Source organism: Pezoporus flaviventris, unplaced genomic scaffold (genome assembly GCF_033815535.1).
Source record: "Pezoporus flaviventris isolate CSIRO_AGI_PZ_B2104156 unplaced genomic scaffold, CSIRO_AGI_Pfla_v1 ptg000063l, whole genome shotgun sequence".
NCBI classification, from domain to species: domain Eukaryota; kingdom Metazoa; phylum Chordata; class Aves; order Psittaciformes; family Psittacidae; genus Pezoporus; species Pezoporus flaviventris.
In genome coordinates this window covers 4,543,130-4,566,072 of record NW_026892611.1, presented here as the reverse complement: position 1 = coordinate 4,566,072, position 22,943 = coordinate 4,543,130, and the positions used below count along the sequence as shown (strand labels likewise).

At 35.3% G+C, this 22,943-nt stretch overlaps 2 protein-coding genes across 2 annotated transcripts in view; one reads left to right on the top strand and one right to left on the bottom strand.

Annotated features, from left to right (window-relative positions):
* Nucleotides 1-13,464, top strand: part of TRPV3 (transient receptor potential cation channel subfamily V member 3) — an 18,903-nt gene extending 5,439 nt beyond the window's left edge. Inside the window, exons 3-17 of the mRNA XM_061470314.1 lie at nucleotides 694-780; nucleotides 1,525-1,682; nucleotides 2,270-2,446; nucleotides 2,652-2,792; nucleotides 3,234-3,514; nucleotides 4,262-4,438; nucleotides 5,074-5,232; nucleotides 5,713-5,814; nucleotides 6,376-6,449; nucleotides 7,387-7,552; nucleotides 8,064-8,130; nucleotides 8,509-8,780; nucleotides 9,564-9,676; nucleotides 10,327-10,397; nucleotides 11,309-13,464. Coding sequence (XP_061326298.1) covers nucleotides 694-780; nucleotides 1,525-1,682; nucleotides 2,270-2,446; nucleotides 2,652-2,792; nucleotides 3,234-3,514; nucleotides 4,262-4,438; nucleotides 5,074-5,232; nucleotides 5,713-5,814; nucleotides 6,376-6,449; nucleotides 7,387-7,552; nucleotides 8,064-8,130; nucleotides 8,509-8,780; nucleotides 9,564-9,676; nucleotides 10,327-10,397; nucleotides 11,309-11,403 — 2,140 coding nt within the window. The 3' untranslated portion in view covers nucleotides 11,404-13,464. The remainder of the gene's footprint in view (nucleotides 1-693; nucleotides 781-1,524; nucleotides 1,683-2,269; nucleotides 2,447-2,651; nucleotides 2,793-3,233; nucleotides 3,515-4,261; nucleotides 4,439-5,073; nucleotides 5,233-5,712; nucleotides 5,815-6,375; nucleotides 6,450-7,386; nucleotides 7,553-8,063; nucleotides 8,131-8,508; nucleotides 8,781-9,563; nucleotides 9,677-10,326; nucleotides 10,398-11,308) is intronic.
* ASPA (aspartoacylase) lies at nucleotides 13,414-22,943 on the bottom strand. Its single transcript, XM_061470313.1, has 7 exons — nucleotides 22,829-22,943; nucleotides 20,854-21,116; nucleotides 18,641-18,836; nucleotides 17,400-17,493; nucleotides 16,527-16,634; nucleotides 15,531-15,640; nucleotides 13,414-15,004 (listed from the first exon to the last, which is right to left on the bottom strand). The coding sequence occupies exons 1-7, from the start codon at nucleotides 22,838-22,840 to the stop codon at nucleotides 14,792-14,794; spliced, it is 996 nt and encodes a 331-aa protein (XP_061326297.1). The 5' UTR covers nucleotides 22,841-22,943; the 3' UTR covers nucleotides 13,414-14,791.

Here is a 22,943-nt window from a genome sequence, read left to right as displayed (position 1 = left end):
TTATTAACCTGAGGTAGTTCATCAAATCTAAACCTTCTAGAATATACAAAAATACAAATAAAGAAAACAAATTAATTTTTAAGTCAGATCTGCTTTTAGGGATGTCTGGAAATTATGTACAGCAATTACAAAAATACAAATACCACTGAAATCTGTTAAATTTATTAACTGAATATGTATTTAGGGCCCAGTCCTTGATTTCTTTTAGCTGAAGCTTCCATTCATGTCAGCTGCAAAATGCTCTTGAGTTGCCTACGGTGTACTGCGTAGTAAATCTTTAGGTAAATCACTTTCATTGTGTGCTTGCAATCCATGCACTGTTACTGATTTAGCACTTGGTTTGTGGCAGGTGACAAATTAAGCATGTGAAAAGGAAAGAAAGCTTCCAGCATTTAGGATGATGCATAAAAAGCAACGATCATTTAAAAAAAAAGAACACCAAAAAAAAAACCAAAAACCCTCACAAACCAGGCTGCTTTCATATAATATAATAAAATCCTGTGGGCCTCTTCATCCTTACCACTCACTTTAATATTCACAGGGGAGATGAAATTATGAAGCACAAATTAGACTGATTTCAGGTTTACTGTAGATTCTGCTTTCTAGTATTGACTGATTCTTCATGCAATTTGCCAAAAAAACAGGTCTTCCGGTACCTTCCTATCTTGGCACTTGTTTTTCTGTTTTCTATAGTGCATCTGGAAATGGGGAAGATATGGATTCTCCACAGTCTCTTCAGGATGATGCGACTGAATATAGCCCTAATGTAGACAGCTGTTGGTGAGTAGAGACATAAGTATTTCTTAGTACATTTTCAGAGGATTAAACCTATGATAAAGCAGATATTACCTATTTTTCCTGTCATGCTTTATAAGTAAGGTCATATGTGTGCATACATTTCTGATTCTTGAATAATTAAATTTTGAAATGAAGAACTCTAACTTCAGCTTTTCTCAAATCTCATATATAGTATGAGGATTCTTCATACATAATGTCTGTTTTCCAGATGACAACAAAGGACCTAAGCACCAAATAGAGTTAAGCATGAGCTGGGAGTATTTCTGACTGGGGGAAAAATACTAAATCACTCTTATTCCAGAATAATGTTGTTTAAAAAGTTGTTTAAGAAGATGTGAAGTTAAAAACTATCTTCTGCTGTGAGTGGGATGGGTGTAGCTGGAGTGCAGCATCAGCCAGTGGGTCAGTGGAGTGGATGGATCAGAGAAGCAGAGTATTTCTTAGCCTTTGTGTTAGAAGCATGGATAAACTGGGAAAAGATGCAAAACAAAGTACTTGATAAATGTATATCTTTATTATAAACCTCCTCTTAATAGCCACTTACCTGCAAATAAGCAATCTGCAGAAACATCCTGAGAGATCCATGCCAAGATCTATATATGGAAGCAGGGCAAGTATATGTAGTCTGGGGCAAGTAATTGTATTTCTTTTTACTTCTTATGTAGAAATGAGAATATAGCACAGTAAATTGAATTATCAATTCGATTATTATTTCTTATGATTCAGTGCTAACATATCACAAGGACCTGAGCAGACCAGTGCCCGGAAGAAGTTGAAAAAGTACATATTTCGGGCTGTATCTGAGGGCAATATCGAAGAATTGCAGTGTCTGCTCACCGAGCTGAAGGAGCGATCAAATGCCTGTATGAACATGACTGTGCCAGGTGAGCTGTGGAGTTATCTCGAGAAGGTTGTTAGCTTTTCTGGAATGTGTGGAGTCTGAAACATACATACGTCACATTTCCTATTTCAAAATGAAAGCTTAAGATATTCAATCAGACACCCATTTGCTGCCTCTGAGGCAACACTGGGAAGTATTTATCTCCTCCTTATGATAGGTGGATGATCTATCTGCACTGTATGCCCACAGCCATACCACAGCTAGTCTTTTGCAGCATGAGACTCAAAGCTGGTGTCTCTATCCAAACTGCAGTATAGACAGGGCTTGCAATGTGTCAGCATGGCTGAATGGGCAAAGAACTTAAAGAGTTCTGGGTTTGTCTGGAGTTAGCATAGCAGTGGGATGTCTGAAAGAAAATCCAAGTGCATTGGCTACCTTATTAATTAGTATCACATCTTATACTGCATCATCTCACCAAGTATACATAGTTTGAATACAAAATGAATAGGATGGAGTAATTGTTTGTCAAATAATTTATGTTCATACATCTCTCAGGTCTCACCCCTAATAAACGTAAGATTAGAATTATTTTCCATCCACTTTAAATAATCTCAAAATTCACTCTTGTAGATTATCTGATGAAAAAATTCACAGCTTCAGATACTGGCAAAACTTGTCTGATGAAAGCTCTGCTGAACATCAACCAAAACACAAATGAGATAGTGAATATGCTACTATCCTTTGCAGAAGAAAATGGTATTTTGGAGAGATTTATCAATGCAGCATACACAGAAGAGGCATATAAAGGTATTGCCATCTGGTACCAGTTTCAGGTCTATGGTTAAATATACCATCCATAAAGTAATGTTTTCTTCAAGCATTCTAATGATGGTTTAAACTCCTAAAACAACTTTTATTCATTATCACTGGTGATACCCATTGTGAAACATCATTAATGTTTGATAATGTGCTTAAGAGATTCAATGCTAAATACCCGTGTTTGTTGTTTCAGGCCAGACAGCCCTAAATATTGCTATTGAAAGAAGACAATATGAAATAACTCAGAGCCTAATAGAAAAAGGAGCTGATGTCAATGCTCATGCCCAGGGTATTTTCTTTAATCCCAAACATAAACATGAAGGCTTTTATTTTGGTAAGTGGAAAAGAGATACCTCTGGAAAAGTTAGGAAAGAATACCCAGACAATTAAGACAGTGTGGAACACAGGCAAGTGTGAATCATTACTGTAGCTAAATCTAGAACTTGCATCCCAAGGTATAAAAATGACATAGCGCCTTTTGTAAACTTGCCAGAGTGTGGTGTATTATAAACACTTAGAAATATTTGTAAAGCACTTACCAAAAAATTGCAACTGCTGAATGGCAAATAAAATGTAACACCTTTGATTCTGAAGATTATATCCAAATAATGTTCCATGCAATTTAAGCTTTTCTAAAACATGAGCTAAATTCAATACAATCAATATGTAAATGTACTTGCATATATTAAGATGCTTAACACTGTCACTCTTTTATAATATGATTTGAATGCCTGAAATAAAATATGAACACATCTTGCATTTTATAATTTTGTAGGTGAAACTGCATTGGCATTAGCTGCATGTACCAATCAACCAGACATAATTCAACTGCTAATGGACAATACGAGGACTAATATTACTTCTCAGGATTCCAGAGGAAACAATATCCTCCATGCATTAGTTACTGTGGCAGAGGACTTTAAAACCCAGAATGACTTTGTAATCAGAATGTATGATATGATTTTGTTGAAAAGTAAAGCCAGAAATCTGGAAACTACAAGGAATAAGGAGGGTTTGACACCACTACAACTAGCTGCAAAAACTGGGAAATTAGAGGTGGGTAGTATTTCAGTTGCATCTAAGAGAAATAAAGTATGAGAAAAGAGTCAAGGCCTACTATACTCAGACACTAGTGCTCTTACATGTAGTTTTCCATGCTGGTTATTCTGTATGATGTATCTGTAATATTTGGAGAGCTAATTTTGTTCAAAATACAAGCAAATCCTTCTACTGCAATGTTGCTTCTACCATTCGAGGTTTCCCTCTAACAACCCCTCTAAGTACAAAATGCATGTGCTGTATAAAGAGTCTTTAAAATCCTCCTGTTGTCCAGAAACTCAAATTCTGGACTTATTTTACAGCACTACACTTATATAGTCTTTGAATAATTTTGAGTAATTTCAGAAAACTCACTAGAACTGCTGTTAGGCTGCTGTAGAATTAGGCTCTTGTAGATCAACTGTATTGTGGTAATGAATTGACAATGGGATGATTTAGAAAGTAATTAAGTTAAAGGAAGATATAAATGTGAACACATGGAAAATTGTGCTTTCACCCTATAGGAAAATGTGAAAACGATTTTCTGACAGAAAATCTGGAGGCATTAAAAATACTGTATTAATTTCCTAGAGGTCTGTTATCTGTAACACCACTTGCTGAATAACAGAATTAGAAATACATTGAATTGCGCTGCTCTAGAAAATGTGCTTGTTGAAAGGTGGGAGTTTTGGCAGTATGTGTGTGTGCTTTCTCCTTTCCTGTGAAGAACACATCTGTTTACAAATGATTCCGTTAATGTTTCAGATTCTGAAATACATCCTGAGCAGAGAGATAAGAGATAAGCCTAACAGGAGCCTGTCAAGAAAATTCACAGACTGGGCTTATGGTCCTGTTCAATCTTCTCTTTATGATCTGACAGAACTAGATACCACTGCAGACAATTCAGTATTGGAAATTATAGTCTATAATACAAATATTGGTGTAAGTTACCTATTTCTAAACTGTCTTTCTATTTTCTAACAGTGTACTCATTTCAGATGTCTTAGCCTGTACATTTGACTGAATTACTTAAACAGTAATTATTGTTTCTCTGTGTTTATATTGGGAGAAAGACGTAGATTGTCAGCTGTAAGCAGATATGCCTTCAGATCCTGAAACACATGGGCTAGGTGTTTGGGGAGTTTCTACATTTGAAGTAATAATTTGCCTTGCATAGGAACATAAATATGGTCCAGCTGGTCAGTTATAAACTTTACCCAGCAGGTATGTATTTTAGGCATATAGGAATGTTAGGTTTTCAAAGCCAGAATCTTACAATTGCTAAGTTCAAATACTGCCCAAAGTTTCCATAAGAAGCAAGACCAGAAGTTCACATTACAGTTTTAAGTCAATCATTTTCCAGAGTGGGGCAGGTTATCCCAGCATGAGTTGAAGTTGTCCCACTGTGTCTTGTCAGGATAGAGTCTGACATATACCTTTGCACATAGATGTGTTTCTAGATCTGCAAGGACAGATACGGATTGAAATACACAAAATACATGACTGAAATGATCTCAGTTTCCTTACAGACATCAAGTTTAAATCTTAACTGGTTGGTTGTTTTTTTTCCCCTACAGAACCGTCATGAAATGCTGACTTTGGAGCCTCTGAATTCACTCCTGCGAATGAAATGGAAGAAGTTTGCACGGCACATGTTCTTTATGTCATGCTGGTTTTATTTCCTATACAACGTAACTTTAACGTTGGTTTCCTACCACAGGCCTAATGAAAATGAAGTGAGTAGCTTGTATTGACAGCTACTTAATCTCACCAAATTTTACTGATTTTAAAATACAGTGGTATTTCCTGAATTATATTTAAAATGCTAAATAAACTAAAAGCAGATATCCAAATATCTGGCTGTAGTGAGATCAGGTTCTGTCATACCAGGGAGGAAGAAGATCAGAACAGAGGAGATAATCGCATTTTCATGTTGTGAAAGTGACCTGAAATACAAATACATAATACAAAGACAGGTAGCTAAGTTTCTAAAAGGGTGGAAATGGTATTTTCTTTTTCTTTTAAGAAAGAAACTTCTGCTATTTCAGCTAACACATGTTAGGGGGCTGATTCTGTAAATCCACTATGGAGAAAATTCTCACTGAAAGGGAAGATAATTGTGTATCCAGAGAGCTACATATATGAGGCTTCCTGTTACTTTGCCTTTTATGTTTCAGGTTCAGAACTCAGTCATTCATTTTGGATTTCTCTTGCAGGCTCCACCTTATCCACTAGCTTTAACACGTGGTGTGGGGTGGCTGCAGTTATCGGGACAGGTGATGGTTATGTTAGGAGCAATATTTTTAGCCATAAAAGAGGTAAGACTCATAGCAAAATAGGTAAAGGACTTCCCTAGGTTTATGAATATTCTATGCTGCTGATGATACTGGCGATACGCTTGGAATATCCTTGTATGTAATTTAAGTCTCTGACACAACACATTGCTTGCACAGAATGACCTTGGTTATATATTTGAATAGCTCTGTTGCTCTGTGAAACAAATATGAGGGGGGTTTCCTTTCAAACTCTCAAAACAGAGATCTGATATTTGTATAGCATTGATGTTGTCAAATTACTGGCTTTAAGGACACTGGTGAATTAGAACTTGTAATGGGGGAAAAAAAAAAACAGAATACAATTTTTGACATATACTGTAAGTAATTAAACCCAGTAACTACCAGCTAAATTATGCCAGAGATGACAGAAATGTAAACTTTGAAGATACAGACCCATAAAAGATTTTTAATTTGGGAAGATTTAATGTCTTTATCAGTAGACTAATTTTTTTAGAACACTAACTTAAATTATTTTGAAAACTCAATTTTGAGGCCTGCTTTCTCTTACTGCTGCTTCTGTATTTTATATATCTGTCTATATAGAGTGTAGCCATCTTTCTGCTTAGGCCTTCAGACCTACAGTCAATTCTCTCTGATGCGTGGTTCCACTTTGCGTTGTAAGTCTGTCATGCACGTATTTTATACTATCTATAAAATGCTTATCTATCTCTTGGTTGCAGAGAAAGTAGCAGATGCTCACTTTTTCTCTAGATTATAAGTTTTTAGAGAGATATATGCAATCTTACCAGCAGCTTTTCTGAAGTGCACACTAACAGTTGCATGTCTCAGTAACAGTACTGGGGGCTGATGTGTACGGACTGGATTTTTTCCCAAAGAATAGTACTTTTAGCTTCTCCTGTATCTGTTTACAGCTGTATATACAGAAATGTGTTTAAGAAACCTGGTTAATAAACCAGATATCATTTCACACTCCTTTTGACTCCTTCAGAAAGGGAAAATAGCATAAATCTGGTTCATCTGACTGATGGGAGTATCCCATCAGCTGGGCCTAGATAAAGCACAGATGATTCCGTCTCATTTCTAGCATGTGATTGTAAGATCAATAAAAAGACGTGGCTTAACTCTACCTTTCTTCCTCTTCCTCCAACTACGCTAATACCAATCTTGTGCTGCTGAGAGTCTGGGCTACATCCTGTCACAGCACGTCACACCTACAAGTGTCTTCCTTGTTCACAGAAAATCTGTAATGATTCTAACAATTTGTTAATCTAAAGCTTGAATTAAATGGCTTCAAAAATACTATTAAGAATTCTTAATGTCCTTGTCAGCAAAATCTGCACTGACCAGCTATTTTTGGGAGAATAGTTCACTTAAAAGTAATCTTTAATAATGTAATCCTGTTAATATACTACCTGTACTCACCTTACTGTGTTGTTAAAATATAATGGTAATGTTGATAGGGGAGAATAGAATGCAGGATGAAATTAGAAATTAAGCATAAGGAGAAAAGTCTTGTTTTCATGTTTTTCCATTATGTTGTTGGTTTTGTGCTAGTAATTTCCCTTTTAAATACATGTGTTTGTTTTTTAACAGTTTTATACAAGCTTTGCTTGTGATCTTCTCTGTCTTTTTGTACTTGTTTTCCTACAAAGAACACCTCGTGTGTCTTGTTTTGGCAATGGCCTTGGGATGGGCTAATATGCTTTATTTCACCAGAGGTTTCCAGTCCATGGGTATTTACAGTGTTATGATTCAAAAGGCAAGTTTGTTTTCTTCTACCTATCTTGTTACGATCCTTACTTGGTATGATGCAATCCCAATGCAGCCTATTTGGCAATTTAGATGTATTTTTTTAGTTCAGATTGAAAAGTCTTATTTTCAGTTTATACACATTATTTCAGCAGAATATCCTCTATAACTTCAATGGCAGAAACTAGTTTATATCTTAAAATTAATTAATTAATTAATTAATTACATATGTAATTTGTGGGTTTTTTCCAGCTAATGTAGTTCTATTTAATAGCATCATATGCTGTAATGCCAATTGTACAGAGTTAGTCACCCATGGACAACACACCTGGCTCAGTCATGAGATGAAAAGAATCAGACCTAAATCTTTTCTGGGTTTCTCACTGTGGCTACAACTGCTTTGCTTAGTTGAAAGCAATCTGATGCCTTATTGTGTAGGACACCTGTATCCCTGCAGAATTAATAAGCGTAAAACTAGTACTCAGTTTTCATTTCTAATCAATATTTAATTTATTTTTTAGGTCATCCTGCATGATGTGATCAAATTTTTAGTTGTCTATATCGTTTTTTTGCTGGGATTTGGAGTAGGTAAATATTACTGGAGAAAAGCACTGATGCTCTGTGTGAGTAAAAATTTTAGCATTATTATGAATAAGAACCCTATTGTCATGATGAGAGCTCATGTTGGGGTTTCTTCTGGATATTAAAAAGCCAACTTTAGAGAATTAAACTATCTAGAAACTATATGAACAGATAAGTAATTTGGCTCTTTCTCATTTGCCTGCAATTTCATTTGGATGTGGGCTCTTTCTGCTTCCTGGTAATCCATCTTCTAGCTGCTGCTGTGTATGTTGCTGGGCAGCTCCAGCTTTTTATTATGCAGCGCATTTTGAATTCTTTAGGATAAAATGCCATGTATACATAAAACATTATTGTGATTAAAATCTTTTCCTGCTTTCTTCTCAGCTCTTGCTGCATTGATTGAAACTTGCCAAGATGGCAATGAATGCCATTCCAACAGCAGTCTGGGACCTGTTCTGATGGATCTTTTTAAGCTCACCCTAGGACTGGGTGATCTGGAGATCCAGCAAAATTCAAAGTATCCTGTACTATTTCTTCTGCTCCTTATAACTTATGTTGTGTTGACTTTTGTTCTTCTTTTGAACATGCTGATTGCATTAATGGGAGAAACAGTGGAAGATATTTCTAAAGAGAGTGAGCACATCTGGAAACTTCAGGTTTGTGAATTAGTTTGCTTAGGAAAGTATGGATTTATGGGCTAAAATCTTTTGAGCTATACCTATCGTAACTCAGAATGGGTGAAGTATTAACACTGATAATCCCATCTGCATATGTGTACAAATAATGGAAATAATCAGGGTATCATAATATCTTCAAGACAGTTGTTAATTCTGAAGTTAATCTTATGGCTCAGATTTTCAACCTCATGCACTCACATACCTTTATGACTTTCATTCCCCTTGATACATCACTAGGAAGGTGTGTTCCATTATCTGCCCAGAGATCTGTAACTCAGCATGCTCTGCTCTTGCGGCCCTTGAGTCTGAGCAATGCATGATTTCATTCCAATTCCTCATATCTTATCCCAGCCTGGTCTCTTATCAAGGTTAGACATCTCTGAGTCCCAGGCTGTCATCAATAACAGTCATAATGAGGACTGGAGTTGCTTTGTGGTGGGTGGCATCCACTACAGGTTGTATATATTCCTGTGGCAGGGTGTTGCATTAGGGTGTGTTGGCATTAAACCCTAAACATCAAGCTTAGGGTGAGATTTCTTGATTCTTCTCTGAGTATGCCTTCTGCAGTAGACCTAACTATGGACTGCCTGTTTGCACGTTGCAAACAGCAAGTGGCATTCCATACTGTTTGGTGTTGGAATCGGTATTGGATGGTGGAATGAAATGGTATAATGAAACATGGAGTCTGAAAACTATCTATGCTATGAAGTCAGTCAATTCTGAATATGGTTAACCATACTCATTAATATTTATTGTTAATAGAGAGCCAGAACTATTTTGGAATTTGAAAAATTCTTACCAAAACGTTTGAGGAAAAAATTTCAACTGGGAGAACGGTGTAAAGTGGCTGAAAATGACACCAGGGTGTGTTTAAGGTAAAGCAAAGCTAGAATACTGTGCTATCAGTTCTGCTTTGTATGTTTCTTCAAGGTTATTTCTTCTCAAAATCCTCTTTAAAATACTTCTACATCTCTACCTATTACCCCAAGCGTACAAAAAATCCAATTTGTTGTTCCTTTTTTCATTTGTGACTGATGTTTTAACAAAGGGAATGTGTTCTGGGTTGTGGGGGTTTTTTATGTAGACAATTTTTGGTTAAGAAAACAGATTTTCAACCTCCTATCTTTTTAATGTACAAGTATCAAGTCTGCTTGCAGTAAATGTCGCTGTCATCTCCTTTGAATGTTCACTTCAAAGTGACTATATTTAAATTGATTGCTAACTGATGATTACCATATTAAAGAATGTATTACTATGCTGGTTTATGAAAAATATTAAATATTTAAGGTGAGTTTCCAGACTGTGCTTATAATGTGTGAAATTACAAAGCAGTCATAGTAGTATTCTCATCTTTATATAGTACATAGCACTGCAAAAGTCATTCAGCCTTTTAGTACTAGCAAAGCCAGTGTTGATGGTCAAGAACAACAATCCCAAGAAGGAATAAAGAAATAGAGGGGAAGTGCATCTCTGTAGCTGGATGATAATGCATGCTAATAACACAACTTATATACAATATAAACAGGATAAATGAAGTGAAATGGACCGAGTGGAAAACACATGTTTCATTTATTAATGAAGATCCAGGCCCAACAGGTATTGCAGAATTTTATAACACCGTATTTGTGAAATTGTGTGGTTGGTTTTTGGTTGTTTTTTTTGTTTCTTGGTTTTCGTTTTCTTTTCCTTAGAAGTGCTTTGGTATAGTTTTATACCTTTTAAAATAGAAGCTCTCAGAATCTAGATATTCAAACACACTTTATTGCTAGGAAAACTCACAGCTAACGTGGCATGAGTGTTAAATTATTGGTAAATATTTGAAGAAAGGGTTATTTACAAACTCCTTATTTACATGTTGGTGCCAAAACATGGTGGTTTCACTCTTTCTTTCTTTTTCTCCAAACAGTTGTGCTTGATCTAAATTTTACATTCTGTTATGACATTTGAATGGGATAAGCTCAGACAACTTTTTTTAAGAGAGAGGAAATATTATTTTGAAAAGGTTGTCATAAAGTATATTTATTCCTTTAAATAGTTACACATAGCACTGAAAAATTTGGCAGGATTTCTACTTAACAATCCTATAGTCTGCTGGTTTAACCCTAGAGCATTCATGTTTATGTTTTGTCATACATATTGAATGACAAATAGTGAGTGTTGACCAGGAAATTCAAGATACCCATCTGCTGACAGTGTTGGAAGTGTAATAGAGAAATGACCTAACTTCAAGGTGTCAGATGTCCTTCTGGCAGCAGGCATCAGGATCTGGGAGACTAGTTCTGAAGGCTCTTGAGTCAATTAGCATTTATATTGCTTAGTAGCATGAGCTCAGTAGTAATGAAAAGGGCAGACAGAAAGCCTTCTGTAGAAGATATGGTAGTAAACTGATGACTTACTTTTAAATAAATGCATGTTTTTTAACAAAAAAAAATAGATGTGCAAAACTTTGATCTTGCAGATACAGTTTCTACCATATCCTGGTTTGTTTACAATGCATTTTTTTGCAGATCCAAGCAAAAGTCAAGATAATTCAAGAACTAATAGCAAAACCACCCTGAATACATTTGAAGAAATGGATGATTTGCCTGAAACGTCTGTTTAGTTGTGCTGTGTTTGATATGTGGTCATTTGGAAGGTTAAAAGCATCAGTAGTGGATGCTGAAAGCTTTGTTGATATTTTGGACAGCTGTAACCAGCTGGAACACAGACTTTTAGAGACATGGTCTGATGACCCTAATGCATTTAATCAGGGCAGCTAAACTAAACTCAAATATAGTATTTCACTGGTTCATTTTTGAGCCTCTTGGAAACACTGCTGTCCAAGTTTGCGTGACACTACTCAAACTTGGCTCAAAATGTTTACTTGGATAAAAAAGGTCAAATGTGAGATATTTCTTCCTTTTGTGGAAAATTAAGATCATCATGATCCCGATCTGCTATATTTTGGAATCTCTAGCTCATGAGAAACATCTTGTACACTAAAAGAAAAAAATCTAAGTTCTTGTTGTGGAGCAAAGAAAGGCATTTCAATTCTGAACTCTACTAAATGAAGTATGTTATTCTGGAATAATGATGTTCTGGAGACATTTGAAGCTTTTGTATTGACTGTCAGTGTTATTGGAGGCTTGATTCCACAAGCTGGAGAAAGGCCTCTTCAGGTCTCATTAGCTTTGCCTGGTCTGTTTTCCTGTGTATAATTCCTAGGGTATAACATGGTGTTCACTGCTTTTTATGACCATGTACATATGCCTTCCCATAAAATAGTGGGGCAGAAATGGAATTCATGATGGTGAACATTTCTGAGTTTGTTCAGTCACAAGCTCTTTACTTTTCCTATTTGGCTTTTCCATGGTGTTGCATCTTAATGCATAAAATAAGTTATCATATTGGAAGTTCTTCTTGCTTAAAAGCAAATTAATTTCTTATTTTCCTGAAGTGGCTCAATACAGAAGTCAGTATTTCTTCCCAAAATGAGCAAAATAAGTTAAATGCAATTGCAGACTTCTGAAGTTTTGGGGTTTGGTTATTTTTTTATCCAGAGGACTCTAATGCATTTCTGTAAGAGTTTTTATTTCATTACCTGTCATGACCTAGTTTAGTTTTTACTTTTCTAATTTATGTATGTATATATAAAGAATTTGTTCAATGTACTTTTAAATTTCAATTAATACATTGTGTCTTCAGTGTCATGGGCTTTCATAATATCTACTCTTTTGGTGCCTGTTTTAAAGGTGCTGTTTAGGTAAGACTCAGGTGAATTCTGTTGACATTTGGATGATAATAAGAATTGCATTGGATTCTTACAGCTAAGCCTGTGCGCAAAATGACCCAAAAGACTTTCTTAACACAGAAGAGAGCATGAGGGAACTCTCCAGTGGAAAGGATAGTGCAAAGCTCTTTGCAGGGATGGTGAACGTGGTTCTTGCTACAGAACTGGTCATCTAAAGATGCCACATCCTGTGTTTCCTACCACGTATGGCCTGGATGGATGAGACCAGATTGAAATCTTCAATTCAATTACATTTTTACAGGGCATAGGAATTTGAGAGGAAGGATATCAATAGACCAATATAATATCTGAGCATTGTCTGGCCTTCTCAGTAGGGTATGTGAATATGAGAAGAAAAATTCCTGCGGTCTTGGAATCTTTCATTTTTGCTGGTTAATGTTGCATTGGAACTGCCAACAAAGAGTATCAATTCCCTTATGACTGTGCAGCTCCATTTGAATTCTTTTGAGTGCCAGTTTTTGTACCAAAAAAAATACCTCTTCACATATACTCAGGAACCAGAATAAATTAGCCTGTGCTGTGCTCCCCGTTGCTATGGTTGGAATTGTCACTGGAATCAAGTTGATGTATCTCTGCACTGTGCTGAATTCACACCAAAGGTGTAGCCATAAAACAGGGAAGACACAAAAGAAGTCACTGTGCTGTGCCAATGACCAGGTACAAAAAGTTATTACAAAACTGAGGAAGAAGGGGGGGGTATTTCTAAAAGTCCTCTGCTGAGGAAAACCCCTTTTTCTGGCCACAGAGCCCTGCCATGTCATACACACAGTCTATCTCCAGGCTGTTATCAAAAACCCTGTGAATAATGACTAAAGCAGATAATTCTGTACTTTTTATACAATGTTTATTTAAATTAAACTTGTAATTCAAAAACCATTGTCCCGTGTTTCTGTTTCATTGCCATAGGACATACAGAAAGCAAGGAAAAAATGCTTTAAATTTAGTAGTAAGGAAGATACAATTTGGGGGTCATCTAGACAATGAATCTTTCAGTATATAGGCAATTACTGTATCATTATGCAAAGTTCCTGATGTTTTCTCTAGCCTCAGTTATTTTAAAAACAACTTTAGGAAAGTAATTAAATCCCCATTTTCCTCTCTTTTTCAGCTACTGTGACAGGCTTTCTCTCTACAACTCTAGACCAAATCAGTCTCAAAACTCTGAGAAGTCTCCCCATATGGAATTCTTCCCAATTTCCATTCTGAAATACTCAAGTATGATGTGTGCATTGCTCTTCATTAAAACCTGTGTAATCACCTAACCTTGCCACCTTCACTGAAAACTTTGGGGTTACAACAGTTGGTTAAAATCTGATTTGGCAAACATTATCAGCAGTAGGTAGATTCAGCTGTAAAGTTACAAATCTGTAAAACATCTTTTCTCCATTGCAGTAGAAATTTTCTTGGAAAGCTTCATAGGATAAGCACATCTTTTTCCTGAATTTAAATATTGTTCCAGAATGTTTGTAGCTGGTAGATGCCTCCTAAATTAAAACCTTTTTGTCTTTAATGTTAAATCAGAAACAGCTTGAATTAATCTTATAACACTTAAAAATTAAAAGGCTTTAAATGTCATCTAAATATATGCTTTTCAGAAATCATATGTTTTTAGCTTATTTTTATCTTTGTAAGTATAAAAAGAAAAAACAAACCCTAAGGCTTCAACTTCAGTACGGCAGGTGTTAGTCCCACATGCAGATAATAGAAAAGAATTTTGATATACATCCCCTCACTCCATTTCTCTCTCCCTGGCTTTTCCTTTGTCTCATATTTTGTATGTTTACCTAAGGAATTCATTTCAAGGATCACCCCATTTTAAAAACTTGGGTTATTGGAGGCTTCAGGTAATAATGCAGAAATGTAAATATTTTTTATATAACACAGTTCTGTGGATCAGCATCTTTCTATATGACACTGGATGCGACTTTTATAGTCACTAACCAGTATGTGGTAGTGTGTGAACTAATAAACATCATAAAAATATTTATTCTTTGCATCTATAGTGATCTATTAGAACAAGTGACCAGTAGTCATAATTAGCATTATGACAGTATGTTTCATCTTTGAAGTGCTCAGCAATGTTAATTAAATTATGATTAAAAATTAGATTCTGCATTTGTTATTCCACCAGTGACTACTAATCAACACTGGATTTCAGAGAGGAAATCCACTTTTTGCAGGGAAGATCCATGATGAGCTTTTAAGAAGTGCTGTGGTCTAAGGCTGGGGATCTGATGTGTTTTGCAGTGAGTTTAATTTTTACTGTTTTTACAAAAGCTTGTTTCTTTTCGTAATAAGCAGCTTCATTAATAAATGTTGGATAGACTGTACAGTTCTCTTTATATGCAATTACTTCTCCATCAAGAGTCAAAAATAGAGGATCACCATTGTTCAGTGGCTGCCAGTCTTGATCCTTAGAGAAAGAAAATAAATAGGATATATTTATCTTCAAATTTTCATGTATTTCATGTGATTTCTGAGTTTATGCTCATTAATTGTATTCTCTGCAGTTTATGGCAAAAGCATTTAAAAGAATTCCTCTTAATCTTCAATATGTAATTTCAGGTGTCTGTCCCTTTTTCAGGTTTGTATAGAATTCAGTGGTAAAGGTGAATTAAAAGGAAACTGCAGATGCTCACAGTTGGTATCAAACAGACTCTCATTTGAGAATTAAAAATTAATTTATATTTCAGAATTTAAGCTATCCTACTGCCTTTTTCTTTTCAGTTTTAGATTCAAAAGTGACTTTAGTCTCAGTGATTCCCAGGGTATGACCTTAGTGATAGAACTTACTATAGGGAATGTCTAAAGTTTTTTCAATAAATCCATTGTCAATATTGTCACTTTAAATATTTACTATTAAAATATACTACAGTGTAGCAGACGCAACACAGGAATATTTATAAAACATCACAAACAGAAACTATTTTAGAATTTACCTGAAGTTTAGGGTGAATAATAGCAATAACTTCATCATTCTTATTCCTGGGATAATCTACTTTCTCCGTTATTTTAAAAACCTCGATTGTACATGGTGGAAATTCCTTTCCTAGAAAGAATAAATGTAATTTAATGTCAAAAATGAATAACTGCCTGTTAAAAAGAACAAAATATTATTCTCTTTAGAATGGCTCAAATCATTAGGTTGTATCTTGTCAGAGTTTACACCAGCAATTAGCTCTTATCATAAAAATGTCCAGCTCCAGACTTTTTGTCCCCTCAAAGTCAAGTTGCAGAAAGATGGTCCAGTCATGTATTGTAGCATATGAAGCCAGGTCTAAATTTGCTACTGAAATGTGACTTGTCACTTTATCTTTAAAAAGATATATTTCTAGATGAATCAATGAAAGTCCTGTGTTTGGTAGGGCTGTACAACACAGGATGGTATCAGTGGTATTTATCTTTACCATTCCATCGCAATAATGGAGATTCTAACACACACAATTAGATTCATTTCCTTCTACTTCCAAAAAAAGCCCACTGACAAAATGGACTCTAAAAGAATTTTAAACACCTATTTTTGTCAGTATTTTTAGGTGGTACACAGATAGAACAGAATCTTACAGAATTTATTGACTTTAATTTTAGATAACATTGCACAGAAGGTGTGTAAATTAAACCCCTCTTTCTTAGTATTAATTTCTCTATGTTCTCCATGACCATACTGTACAACTAGCTGGTATTTCAGATTCTCAAATCATCTGTAAGATTAAGATCAAGTAAACTTACTGAATCTTTAGAAAAAGGAAATAGCCTTAAAGCTACCCAGAGGAGCTATACAGGAATTCTGACTTTCTGAGGCCACACAGATGACCTTGAGTACAGTCCTTTCCCCCTTTTCCCTGTTTAAAATATTGTAGCCTACCCTATTTTTCAAATTTGCAATAGTGCACTGATACAATACAGAGGCTGTATTTTCTTGTTACTTACTCTACCTTCATTAAAAAGTTGCACAAAATCAAGGCCATGTTTTACAATCTTCCTCATTTTGTCCAAAATATCAGCTCTAACAACACCTTGTGGCTGGGGACCCACCTCCACACCTGTTTGCAGATGAAGGAGATTATTAATATAGCCATAATACATCACATGCTTAGATTACACAGCATAAACAGATGTCTGATTGGGTCTATGGCTTATATTTAAGAGGAACTGTAAAATACAGTTACAAGATTTTTCAGGCAAGCAGAAAATTTGGCTCACAGACAGGATCAGTTTAAAGAACCATATGTACATTTTGGAGTGTCGTACTAGGGTCAGAGAAAGGGTCACTACATATATTTGTTTCTCTTATCCTTTTCCTAATCCTAGCTTTCCATGCTGCATTTTAGAGAACTCGTTGTTTAACATGAAAAGCAAGCTAATGATTTTCTTTCTATGGTTATGATTCCATAAATGAAAAAGTTAACCATTTCCATGCAGAACATCATCTCCCCCTTCCTTTATCATATCTTCTCTTTTCCCCTTCTCAACTGACAGAGTTTCAGCCAAGGCTTATTTAGAGGACGTAAACATTTATCTTCTGAAGCTTCTTCCTTATCCTCATATATCATGAGTATTTTCAGCAAACAGTGAGTTAACTGAGTTTAAGCATTTCCATCTGGCTTCTGTATTTTGTAAGCCAAGTATAAATCAGAACTCTTCAAGAGAAGAGATAATCAGAGACATTTGACTCAGTAAATATATTGTCAAACAAACACCTACTGGTGATCAGAACACTCTGTGTAGTGAAATTAACACATCTGGAAGCCGGCATATTTTAAAATACTTCATGGTTGGTTAAAATAGTCTTTATTTTTCATATTTACCAACAGGATGTTTTGCTACAGATCGAGTTGTTGCGTATTTCAAGCTAGGATGTTCAATCAGCAAAACAGGACAGTGTTCTGGAGCCAAAGCGTTCTGTGGAGATTGTTTAAAAATGTCTTTGTTATGCAAATATTTTAAAATGTTGTGCCACAAAAGATTACTGATGCAGAAGTGATTTACACAATGTCTTCAATATGTTGCCTTTATTTCATGGCCCTCAAAGAAGTAGGACATCTTTAGAAAATGTACAAAGCTGTATTTGTTTCTCTCCTTTCCATTAACTCCTGCCAGCCATGCTCCACTGAATTTTGCTGTCTCCTAATATAACTGAATACAGTTCTAGTCTTAACTTGCTAACAGGAAGGAAACTACCCATCAGTGTTCCAGAACTTATAATCAGAATACTGCAAAACAGATTTCAAGTATTTTTGTGTTAGACCTAGATTCTCTTACAGGGACGTGGATTGTGAATTAAGCCTTATTGCAACCTTTTTTTGATAGAGAAACTTATTTCAGGCCTCTTTCCTGATCACTGCCTACCATTGCTCTTCATATAATTTTAGTCATAAGCTTTCTATATCTTCAAATATTTTATAAACATTTAAATGGGATACATATAATAAGGAAAAAAAAATCAAATGTGAAAATAACTTGTTTCTAAGGAAAAGAAAAAAAAGCCTAACCTTGATCTCATAAGTCACTGTTGAGGTCAATCAGATTACACTTATGGCAGCACTTCGCAAACCTCCCTCTACCAATACTTATCAGCTTCAGGAACCACAGAATCAAACAGCTTCTAAAGACATATTGCTATTACTATAACTACTGATGAAAGGAACATTTGTCATTACTTACATCCATTACTTTTTACATGTCTTTATTTCATAAAATTAATGTTTAGCTATTTAGCGTGTGTGACCAAAATTTATCCAAGTTCCTGACAGATCAGTGTGAAAACAGATTAAATTACATTCATTTTCATAGGTGTTACCTCTTTTCCTATCAGTCTTACTATCACTCATTTTAATACATGAAGATTATGAGTTCAAATCTTTATTACCTGACATTATAATCAAAATATTAATTATCTCTGATTAAAAGATCAGCCTAGGAGTGATTAAATATTTTAAAGTTTTGCAGAATAAAAAGTAGTATATTTAAAGAAACTACGAAATAATATATAGTAATACAACATTACAACTAATAATCTATTTTTATAGTTCATTTAAATTAATTTTACCTTGATATAATGCAACATTTGAATTGTAAAGTCATCCCTGGAGTTTTCAAGAATAAGGGTACCACCCATGTTAGAAGTGGTGTTGTGAAGGTCAAAAATAAGGTCATACGCATCATCACTACCTTTGGGACCAAATATATGATTGATTTCCTGAGCCCTTCTCACTTCATATGGAATATCTTCCACCACTGGCCTGCTGTTAATATCAGTACAAAGAAATTAGTAAACTCATTCCATGGCTTTACAGTCAACAGCATATGCATACCCTTTCTTTAATTCCATTAACTGACTGGAGTTGAAATCACCGATTTTGTTAGCAAACTGTTAAAACTTTGTGCTTGAAAAAAGCAAGTATGATTTTTAAACAGGTCTTACTATTCCGTACCTTGTGTAGAAGGATAAAAAGATTTTTTAATCTGATTTTAGCTGGAGCCTATATTCTTCTCACTTATTTACATTTAAAAATTTCCCCCTATGCATCAAAATAGTTCAAAACTTATCAACAACTTAAATCACTTCCATGACTGGATTCAGCTCCTACTGCAGATGGTATTCTGATAACAGTCCCTGCCCTTTTGCCTGGACATCACTCACAAGGTCTTTTGTAATTTCATTTCTTGTCTTCTCACATTCTGATCAGACTTTTACAGTGTATTGTTTTGAGCCCTCCTGACCCTCAAAAGTCATAGACGATTTTGCTACTTCAAATCTATTCCTCTAGTTTTAATAAGTGTCATCTCAGCTGATTATGTCTGCACTACACTTCAAAAACATGGTCTTTGCCTAAGGAAAGCTCTGGGATCTGCTTCTTGTCTGTATAAGGGCTTTAGAGGAAACTGATGTACGACACAAATTTTTTACATAAGCCACTCGAGCTCCTTTTTGTATTTTTATGATTCTATATATCACATAATCTACCTTTATATTCTTTAGTTCTGTCTTTGAAATTCAAGGTTTCTTCATAGAAGACTGTTAAATTAATACTTCTTATCAAACTCAATAGGACTTCCACCATTGCTATCAGTAGTATCAGGATTTCACTCTCCTTTTTCTTATTTTGTAAAACCATTTGCAATCTTGAAGAGTCTACACTTAAAGGGATCAGGTGAAGGTATTCCAAACAGTTAATAGTGTTGTAATAGGACTGGGCAACTTCATATGATTCAATGAGGACAACCTGCAGATGTCTTAATCTGCTGTTTTTTCAAGTGTTCTATGTTCAAAGCAGCTGAAAACAAACAAGCTCATTTTTTATATAAATATGTTTGTCCTAAGTAAGCAGTTAAAAGAATGACCTCAACTCTTACATGTTAACTCTTTATGTTAAAAAGTCTGTTTATCTTCTATATAGTAACAACAAAACTCTAAGATGAAAAGCTAGATGAAAAGACATGCAGAGTAAGAATAACCGTGCTTACAAAGTAAGTGATATATGTTTCTTTCAGTAATATTCACCTTTACCAGTAAGACCTTTCTGAAATGTGATTACCTGTTTAGCATGTAACTATACCAAGCATAAGGATTTTTATATAGCAAAGTACACCTATGGAATAGATGTCTCAAAAGCTGAGAAACATAAAATCCCATTATAAATGTAAAATCAATTACTATCTTACATAATTATAGATTTAATTTCTTCTAAAATAATGAGTCAGTTAAAATATTGAGACTTTTTGGCTATCATTTTGACATAGAATATATAATTTCTAACTTGGTTGACTGCAAGTTTTTATCTATCTTTCACTGTATATAACTGAAAGTAAATACACTTCCCCAATTTGTATGCCATTTTTTCAGATACTCAGATGTCTAACTTTAAATTGCTTTTATCTGTTTTCTGAATACAATTATATTTGCAGGAAAATGAGCTCCAAAGCTGAATTGAACAAGAAGATGTGAGAAATAATGACTTTGCAACTCAGAACAGCAATACTTAAGTTTACACAAATACAACTAATCCAGCACTAATTTAAAATGCTTTATTTGAGACTATATGTGGGTTTAGACTCATTCTACTAGCAAGAAGTTTAAAATTAATCTGTTAACACTCACACAATTTGTTCTTTTTGGGTTAAAGGTCAGTAATTTCAGTTATGTGACTGCACAGTTAAAATAGTAGTGGAACTTGTGTTAACATTTTAATCTGGAAAGGAAGCTCCTTACAGTTTTAAAGAACAGAAAAGTAAAACAACAGAAAGGACAACTATTCTTACCCAAGATTATCAGAGTCAAAAACACGGTTCAGATCACAGTCAATGTATCTAATACACTTCTTCACAGCTCTTGGGTTGGTAAGAAATGGTTTCACTTCCATTCCTGTTCTTTGAATCTCAGCTCCATTCTCTTGCCAGTGCTTGACCAGAAATACCCCTGATAACTCATTGCCATGAGTTCCCCCGAAGATAGCAACCCGTTTTACCGGAGGTTTACAAACAACAGAAGAGGAAGTCATGCTTTTCAGCAGCTCTAAGAAGTGCTGAAAGCAAAACAGAAAATAAAGTAAAACTTTTGTCTCAAAAGAAAGAAAAACAACCCAAAACCACACCTGTTTTTTTAATAGCGAATTCTTTAAGCCTGTTTAGGTCAGATGTGAATGAAAGTGAATTAACATTTCTCTAAGAGTTTTTGACTCCCGTTGCGAGGCGGGGAGTTGCTAACCCAGCACTCCTCCCTCTCCAGAAGCCCTCCCCTTCATTTACCATATTTAGTTAATGGTACTGTTACACAGTTCAAAAGTTAACTTCTCCTGGCAATCGCTATTAATATATGATATATAGGTAAATCTTGTATGAATGACAGTATGAAAAGACCTTTTTAATGTAAACTTTAATAATGCACTTAAATATCTCTGACATTTTTGCATTGCAAACTAGGTGTAACAAGTATACTCATGCATGTTTGAAGTTACATAAACATTACAGCATGCGAGGGCAGAATTATTTAAAGAGCAAAACCAGTAAAATGAGATTCATATCTTGGCTCTAGATCAGCACTTAATGCTGAAACATCAAGTACTTTCACCTAAAAAAACAAGAACAGCTGAGTTCCTCAAAGCATGTTGTTGCTTGTATAACCTTTTTTGTTTTATAATATCTGAAGAACAGTGATTAGAGGAACACTAGCTGAAATTAAAGTGCAATTTATCCACAACTGACTGCCCTAATATTCCTGGCTCTAGTTCTATCTTGCAATCTGCTAACACAGACCTCTAACACATTGAAACAACTCTGCCAGTGACGACCCTTCCAACTCCTGCAAACTCTTACGAAAAAGGAAACAGATACAGACCACAATGGCACAATAGTCATGTCACACCTCCCCCCCCCCCCCCAAAAAAAAACAAAACAAACCTGAGTCAAAAACTGGACTTCTTCTAGTTCCAAAAGCATTCAGACAGGTTTCTGAAACTCAAGCCAAAGAGCAGCCATAACTTCCATTGTGAGGATCAAAACATTCAGAGTAAGAGGGCTTAATAACAGAAAATAAGCGTTTTGCTGCTGTGACAGAAGTATTTGCAACTAGCATCTGGCACATGATACAAATATAAAAAAATCCACTTTGCAAGGGAAGGAAAAATGTTTATTGAACAATTCCTTTTTACTAAGATTATACTCCAGTGACCGAGAGAGTATTTGGCTAGTGCCTGGGAGAGGCTTTCTAATGCAGGCTGATAGACGGTAGGTCTACGAACAGAAAGCTAAATATGGGACTTACCTAGACAAGTTCTGCCAGGAGTATTATTTCCTACAGAAGTTGCCCTCTATGTTTCAGCCTGTGCACACAGATTTGCTGAACCTTACAGCAAGCTCATACAGAGAGGCTGTTTACTTAGACACTCAACTGTGTTATTCCTGTACTTAGAAGCTGTCAGGTACATAATTTTAGTAAGTAATCTATTAAACAAAGCAGTAAAGTTGCATTTTACAGCACTGGACAGTCTGTTCTGTCCTTTGACCTCAGTCTCTTTAGTGGTGGTGCCAAAATGGCTATTTACACGCTGCCTGAAAAAATGACTCACGCTCTGAATCTCGGTTTGCAGAGTTTAAACACCACAGCAGTTTGAAGAGCAAACGGCAAAACACAGACACACAGTGCTGGTACGTGTAGCTTTTATTGCTGGTGGTACTGTAGCGGTTATAATTCCTTGCAAAATGCTGAGTGAAATGCAGAGATTGCCTGTGCACTTACCTCATTGAACATGCAAGAAGTTTGTCTCCTAAGAAGAGATTTCCTAGGACAGATACAGTGTATTTCCAAACGTGAGTTTAGGAACTAAAGCCATGGAGGCTTCTTTTATACCCTT

Excerpts from the sequence above, each read along its gene's own strand:
- ASPA (XM_061470313.1), bottom strand. Across the intron at positions 18,837-20,853 it reads TTTGACTCTGATAATCTTGG|CAGGCCAGTGGTGGAAGATA; the intron begins GTAAGAATAGTT and ends TGATATTAACAG. Across the intron at positions 16,635-17,399 it reads TGTAGCAAAACATCCTGTTG|GTGTGGAGGTGGGTCCCCAG; the intron begins GTAAATATGAAA and ends ATCTGCAAACAG.